Source organism: Eptatretus burgeri, chromosome 10 (genome assembly GCF_056783735.1).
Source record: "Eptatretus burgeri isolate ZD-2024b chromosome 10, Ebu_testis_v1, whole genome shotgun sequence".
NCBI lineage: Eukaryota > Metazoa > Chordata > Myxini > Myxiniformes > Myxinidae > Eptatretus > Eptatretus burgeri.
In genome coordinates, this window is record NC_140970.1 from 1,652,328 (window position 1) to 1,660,604 (window position 8,277).

General features: G+C 44.1%; 1 protein-coding gene across 2 annotated transcripts in view; it reads right to left on the bottom strand.

The window, feature by feature from the left end:
- Positions 1-4,290: 4,290 nt before the first annotated feature.
- Positions 4,291-8,277, bottom strand: part of LOC147017806 (histone demethylase UTY-like) — a 292,751-nt gene continuing 288,764 nt past the window's right edge. For both annotated transcript variants that reach the window (XM_085896797.1, XM_085896796.1), the window contains exon 31: positions 4,291-4,404. In XM_085896797.1, the coding sequence (XP_085752923.1) occupies positions 4,306-4,404 (99 nt within the window). In that variant the 3' untranslated portion in view covers positions 4,291-4,305. The remainder of the gene's footprint in view (positions 4,405-8,277) is intronic.

Consider the following 8,277-nt stretch of genomic DNA (forward strand, 5'->3'; position numbering starts at 1 on the left):
ATCTAATCAGCCTTGGTATTTAAATGGGAAACATAAAGAATGTGAGAAATATCAAATAAGTCTTATTGAAGAAATAACCAGGATAAAAGTACATAAAACAAATGAGCGGATAAATGTCATTACAAATAATTTGGAGCATGTAAAGAAAAAAAATTAATATCCTTGAATGGACTGAAAACTTTGATGGTTATCAATTGAACAATGGAAAAACAATTTACTACAATCTCAAAATGATATGTGGCTCAGGAGGTGGTCAAATAAGAGCATTGAGAGAAGTTTATCATTTCATTTCTGCTCAACAAAGACACTAAAACCAAGAACCAAGTTCCAAAGTAATCTTTGTGAATATACTCGATGGTGATGAATGTACTAGGAAAATTAAGTTTTTCCCTAAAGTAGAACATGGACAAATATTCATTGGTTCGCTCTTTGAGTGGAATGAAAATATGAAAGGGAAGAAGTGCTTTAATCAGTAAGTCTCAATTTTACATTTGCTTTTATGGGAGGGGGAGAAAATGAGTCTCAATTTTACATTTGCTTGTGTGGGAGGGAAGGGGATAGGTGGGGAGAAAACCAGTCTCCTATTTTGAGCTTTTGGAGCTTGAGTCAGAAAGTTTTTCCCTTTTCCCTCATTCATTTGAATGGGCATCCCAGAAGCCCCATTTATCATCTATACTTCTATCCTCCAATATCACAGTGCTTTCTACACCGTGAAAGGTGTTATCAGCCGAGAAAATGCGAAGCTCGAAGCAAGCCTCAGAGAATATCTGTCTTTAAAGTGGTCATCCTATGTACATAGCAGCAAGACAGGTTGTATCTGACAGTGAAGCAGCAGAAGTCTACATAACTTTAGCTTCACCAAATGCTGACTGCAAGAAAATAAATAAATAAACAAACAAATGATCGAACGTTTTTATTTTTGCCAGTCTTTTCAGTGAGATGCAAAGCAACAGTACAGATTGAAGGTCATGTGACAAGTGTTGAATCAATTTCTAATCTTCTTCAAACTTGCTGTCAAGGGGATATGGCCTGTTTGTTGTTGCTGGAGTGGAGAAATGCTTAGAATCGAATGAAGTCATCAACATAGACAGACAACCTAGGAAGAAAAAAAGGTCTGCCAGTAACGCTCTTCTTCTTAAACTACGAAAATCCAAACTCACTGCTCACCTACTCTCATTTATTTCTCTTTTCTCTCGCCTGTGGAGCCAACTTCTCGAGTATGTTCAGTCCCATTCTTCCCTCCAGGGATTCAAGACAGCTGTTTACCACTACCTCAGGATACCACCCCATCCATACAAGTGATCTCTTGTACTTCAAATGACCCCATTCCAAAGCACTCCCTTTTCTAGGTTACTATAAGAATGTAAGACACGTCGCTTTGCTGACATAAATACCAATCTTTGTGTAATTGCCAAATAAAAAACGAATACAAATTAACTTTCACTCTTTTAAAATCATACAAATAAATTATTGAAATATTAGCTGCTTTTTCATATCCTTTTCTTACCTATGTTGCAAGTAGAGTGACCTGCTTTGTGATGCTTTAAAAGGCAGTGTATAATTTTCAGTGGTTTCTGAATCTAATCGATATGAGAAATGGGATTGAATGAGACTCACCTTATTACAAGTGAAGAAGAAGGTGAAGGAGGAGTTTTTGTTTTAATGTAAATTGAAACTGGCCCATCTATCCTCACCTTACTCAACTATATCATACTGTTTGAAACGGGCCCATTTATCCTCACCTTACTAAACTATATCAAACTCTTTGCAGATTGATAAAAAAATATGGTGATCAGAGCTCTGTAGGTGGTACCGTTATTGCTTCATTAGTGGGATCCCCTGTAGGCCAATTGTTGCCGGCCGGACACACATAGGCAGGGACGGACGGATGCAGGGACAGACGCAGGCACGCCAAGACCGAGCTTCTTTTACATTATAGATTGTGGTTTTCCCCTTCCTCTTCTTACTGCCTTTCATTCAGCTTGTGTGCAGGTTGTTCACCCCCATGTGTCCTTTTCCTCCTCCCGCTGATCTCACCCTCACCTCTACTCTGCTGTTGGTGTTTCCCCATTTCCATTTTGTTCCCTTTCATTCTGCTCTAAATTTTCCACGAGCCTCGACCATGCGTACCAAAAAAAAAGGAAAAAAAATGAAAGTTTTCAGGTCTCTGAAGGATGACTTGAACAACAGCAGCTTCCAAAGAAATTCCTCCTTAAATTAAAGTCTTGACTTGTACAGGTTGATGGCATGTAGCATCAACTGTTTATTTATATATTCCTGAATTACTTTTAATTAAAAGGGTTTATTTTAATTAAATGTCGATTTTAGAATTCAAGAAATGACCACATTTTCATAGTTTGTCCAGAAGCCAAACTGGATTTTTTTGGGGTTCGTGGTCCGGTCCTGGCAACTTTAGTTTGACAACTTTTCATGCAATGGCGTCACCTCAGAACATCATTCTTGGTAGATGTCAGACAAAAAGGTGTGGCTAGGTGTGGTTTTTTTGGTCCTTTGATGACGTCATCCCAGAAAAAAACTACTGTTTTTAAGCCATGTTCAAGTCTCTATGGCAGTTTTTATCGAGGTTTTTCTTGCAACGACTTTCCTTTATCGCATTTAATGTTTTGAACGATATTTCTTGCTTGGAGGGAGGGGAAAATTTGAAGAGGAAAACCAATTTTTCGATGAAATTATCTTTTCTTTGGATGAAATGATTTTTCAAGGCAATTTTAAACATAAGACTCAATTACTACTTCCACCACCGAAGGTGAAGGAGGTTATGTTTTCACCCCTTTCTGCCTGTTTGTTTGTGTACAGGATATCTCAAAAAGTTGTGGACGGATCCAGATGAAATTTTGTGGACAGGTTGGGTGTGTGACAAGGACGAACTGATTCGATTTTGTTGAAGATCCGGATTTGGATACGAGAATTATTTATTTTTTAAAGTGATTCTTCACCATTGAGAGATCGGGCCAAAAACGATGTAGTACTGCACAGCATGATATTTCAAAAATGTAACGGGCCCGATATGTTCTTGTGGATCAGGCGTTGCGTGGCGGAGGTATGCGTTCTACCGAATACCCTTCTAGTTGGTGATGTCTCTACAACTGTTCTAAAGCAAGTATTTATTTCTTCTGTTGTGGAATGGAAGAACTATCAGCAGTTGGAGTGGTGCCACCAGCGAAGAAAACCAGAACAACCACCGATTGGTCAAAGTGCATTTTCTGTGAGAGTGTGAGCAAAAACAATGACAAGCTGAGATGTAGCACATTTGAAGGAGCAAGTACAGTACAAGCTGCAGCAACTATCTGAAAAGATGATGACAGAAGAAAACGTCAGTGCAAAGTGTCTCTGTTCCTGTTACTAGCAAGTTATGTGTGTTTTGTTCTGATAAATGGCACTTGTTCAGAGCACAGCAAAAATTGCAAAAGGTAGCAAGTCCTTTGGAGAATATGCGGATCAACTGCTTGATACTATTCTATCAAAATCAAAGAACGCAGCAGGAATTGATATAATTGGAGATCAATACCAGGAGATTTCTATCAAGAAATGTGAGCGGAGTCATCGTAAAAAAAAACATCTGACAGCTTGATTATTAGCATTAAAGGATCAAGTATGCCGATTTCCAAGCTGTGGCAAAAGTTCATCATTGAAGTAGAAAACACAATTAAGCTGGCAGACTTTCTGCAGAGGCATTGGATAAGCACCTCACCTAACCTTCTGAAACCTGGGCAGAAACTCCATCTTGCTGGCATGCAAAAAGAAGATGGACTCTGTTGTACTTCAATCACAAAAGATATTGCAGCTGAAACTGTACCGAGCTTGTTATGTAGTCACGAGGAGGCAGGTACTCATCATCTTTATCATGCAAATCATGTTTTTGCAAGAGGCCATGAAGTTGTCATCATCCAGAGTCCTGACACAGAAGTGGCTGTTTTGTGTACTGCAAATGTACCAAAGTTCAGTGGATTATTCTATTTTGCAACAGGGAATTTTTGCATTATAGATATGTCAGATATTGGAAAAGAATGTGGTCAATTAGCTGATAGCCTCCGAGCCCTACATGCGTTAACTGGAGCTGATGCGACTTCCGTGTTTGCAGGCAATGGAAAGAAGACGGCCGTTGACGTTGCAAGGTCTTGCACCGAATTTCTTGAGGAGATGGAGGAATAATTTGATTGCTTTGAGGAAGTCTTTCAAGGTGCTGAAAACATCATTGTTGATATATAATAAGACCTGTTGTGACAATGCTTCTGAAGATAGTCTTCGTTACAATCAGTTCTGCAAAAACGCAACACATACCTTTCACACTGCCAAGACACTCTGAGGCAGCACATCCAAAGGGTCAATTATCAGGCAGCAGTTTGGAAACGTTGCACAGAAGGATGATCTGAAATGCCCTCCCTGAGCAGACAGATGGGATGACAAATGTAACCCCATTTTCATGCATAAAGAGGCTACTCTAGCTGTCATTGGAGAACTAGTTACCTGCCGGTGTAAACGAGGCTGCAAAGGCAATTACAAGTGTCAAAAAGCTGGTCTTGATTGTACACAAGCCTGCATTTGCTCCACAGAATGCACAAACACACACACAGACAGAAAATAATCTGAAGAGGATGATTTTTATGACAACAAGAACAAGAGGTAAATAAGCATTAATTTCATTATGGTCCATGGCCAGTTTTAGACTGCCCCTTCACAGGTCAGGTCAGGTCAGGTCATGTATGGGAGCATGCGCCGGAGCAGCGCGTCACTGCGTCCACTTTCCGCCAGAACTCCAGGGGCCTCCGTCTGGCCATCCTACAGGCAGATGCCTGGCCCATCCCCATCTCCTTGAGATGCTGATCAACCTGCTGCAACCACGAGGCACATGGTCGGTCCATTGGTCTCCTCCACTCACGAGGTTCCCTCGCTGAGTGAATCTGGTGAGCAGGATCAGCATCAGGAAAATGAGCCACGTGTCCATAGAGCCGCAGCTGATGCTCACGGACTATGCAGGTAACAAATCACATTTGAGTCTTCCCAGCAACCGTTCGCTGGACACAAAGTCCGACCAGCGATAGCCAAGGATTCTACGAAGAGACATAGTACCAAAGGAATTAAGTCTTCGTCTCAAGTCCCTGGTCAGAGTTCAAGTCTCACATCCGTAGAGCAAGACTGGAAGCACCAAGGACCTGAAGATTCGTACTTTCGTCCTGCAGAGGTACCGACATCACCACACCCAGATAATCCATGACTCCCCAGGTCCGACCTAGATGTCTAGTGACCTCTGACTCACAGCCAGCAGATATATGACTATCAATGCCAAAGTAAGTGAATCTCTCCATGACCTCAACATACTCACCACAAATGGGTACAGACAAGATAGCAGCATCCAACATGTCACTGAAAGCCTGGATCATAAGTTTTAACCCAGGAAACCCGTAATCCCAGTGGCTCTGACTCCTCAATCAGCACCTCGAGGGCCCTCAAAGGGATATCCAGAGTCTCCGCAAAGATGACAGCATCATCTACGAAATCAAGGTCAGAGATCATCACACTCCCAAGTGATGCACTGCAGCTTGATTTCGCCGACATCCTCCCCAGAATCCAGTCCATACAAGGGCTGAAAAGTGTGGGGGCCAGTACACACCCTTGACGAACTCCGGTAACAACTGGAAATACGTTGGAGGTGGTATCACCACATCTCACAGCACTCTCAGTACCAGAGTATAGTGCAGATATCAGATTTTTTTTTTGTATACCTTGGTCGAGGCTCGTATGAGAGCTAACACACAACTCACAGCAAGGAGGCATGAGACAAGAGGGGTGGGAGTGGAAGGGACAAAACATTGGGGAACAGACACAGGTGAACTGTGGAAGGGAGAGGGATGGGGATGGGACGGGGAACATGGCGAAGAGAAGATGGACATTACAGGGACTTTCAGGAAGGAAAGCAGGAGAATTGAAGGAAGTGGGCTTGGGTGGATTATCGGGGGTAGAAAAGATTGAGGATTTGGATGGGGGAAGATAAGAGGTGGTGGTGAACAGCTGTTTTGAAAGCCTGGAGGGAAGAATGGGAAAGAATAGAGTGAGGAAGTTTATTCCAAAGGCGGGAAAAAAGAGGAATGAAAGAGTGAAGATGAGCAGTGATTCGTGATTTTGGTAGTTTTACCAGAAGGGGGTTGTTGGCGGACCTTGAGCGCCCTGTGGAAATGTGGTTGGGACAAATCGCAGAGAGAGCAGGGGGGGCAAGGCTGGAGAGGAGTCGGTAGAAGACAGAAAGACCACCGACCAACCTGCGGTGATTGAGTGAGAGGCCCAAAGACTCAGATTGATCAGTTTTGATGGCACCCAACGAAGACCAAGGATCCTCCAGAGGGAATCCTGATTCACTGAATCGAACGCTTTGCAGAGATCAAAATAGGCTGCAAGCAGTTCCTGCCAAAACTCTCGTCTGCGTTCCATGTGGACCCGAAGGGCAAGGATACGATCAATCGTTGACCTCTTTGATGTAAGGTCTGACTGCTCTGGGAGCTGGAGCTGTTCAAACAAATGGTGGCGAACCCTCTCAATAATTATCAGAGCAAAGACCTTCCCCGGCACTGAGAGCAGCGTCACCCATCGGTAGTTGTTGTAGTCGTGGCGATCACCCCACCCTTTCCAGAGAGGGACAACAAGGCCCCTCTTCCAGTCAGTTGGGATGACGTCTGTATTCCAAGCAGAGCACAAAACTGAATGTAATGACATGAGCACAGCATTTCCACCAGCCTTGTGAAGTTCAGCATGGATGCCACAAATCCCAGAAGTTTTACCCCATTCCAACCGGTTCACCGCAGCCTGTGTTTCCACAAATGAAGGTGGATCACAGTTGATTGGAAGGTCAGCAATGGGAATAGCAACACCCTTGACATCCAACTCAACAGCTGGTGGATCAGCCTGGTGCAGCCGCTCAAAGTAACCAGCCCAGTGGGCCTTCACTTCGGACTCCTCTGTCAAGAGCCATCCACCCTCCTCTCGAACTGCAGTACACCGAGGGACGGGCTTGGAGGAATGCAATGTGCGAATTCCCCTGAAAGCAGGATGAGAATCACTTGACCACAAGTGATGCTCTGCCCTCTCAAAGATTTCTCGCACAAAGGCCTCCTTGTCCACCCTCAACGCAAATACAGTTCTACACCTCAATTGCCTGAATAGCTCAGCTCTGCAATTAAACCTGGCCCTGTGACTCTGGCCAATGGTATCGTGTCCTTTGCGAGACAAAATTCTTCTTTGCCCAATGTTGAGTTCTTAGACATCCACCAGCAACATCAAGGATAGTGGTCTTGAAGGCACTCCACAACTCTTCGAGATTTCCCAAAGCACCAAGACCCCACCAAATCCACACTTAGTCTGTTCGCAAAATCCTCAGCTACCCTCTCATTCCTGAGCTTGCCAACATCCAGCTGAGGCTGGGATGCTACCATTCTCCCTGATTTAAGCTGCAACATCAGAGGTGCTGCCACAAGCCTGTGATCGTTTTTGAGGAACTGAGCACACTGGTAGTCCCTGCCGTTCCAGATCATCCTCCAACAACCATCAATGAGCACATGGTCAATCTCCTTTGCCACACCACCAGCATTGGAATACCAAGTCCAGCGATGAGCCTGTGGGTGCTGAAACCATGAACCTACCACCCTAAGTCTATTAATTCTTGCAAAGTCAAGGAACTTAGTGCTATTCTGGTTCATAGTTCCTGACCCATGGGGAGCAACACACACCTCATAACCATCCCTATCAGTTCCAGTCGATGCATTGAAATCCCCCAAGACTAGAAGTGTATCTCGTCTGGGGCACTGATCAACCACAGACTCGAGCGTGGAGTAGAATGCATCCTTCACGGTGAGGTCACTCGCCTCAGTCGGAGCATAAACAGAGACCAGGGAAATGACACCTAAGGAGTGACGAATCCTTAATCTCATAATACGTTCGTTGACCGGTGTTACCTCAATTATCATTGGGGTCAGCTTATTGGACACAGCTGCAGCAACTCCTTGGGCATGGTAACCATCAGAGCGACCAGACCAATCGAAGGTAACCCACCATGATCTCACCACGATCCGGTCTGCAATACCAATGTTCAAATGCTTGAGCTCAGATAACAGAGACAGGTGATCATCCTCTCTTAGGGATAGGACATTCCAGGCACCCACCTGAAGGGACTGCCTCAGGTTAACCCAATAGACACTGCCGTGTGGTGGACGACATCTCAGCTCCATCCTGACACACACTACCGCAATCTGACCGGGGAAGGTTACC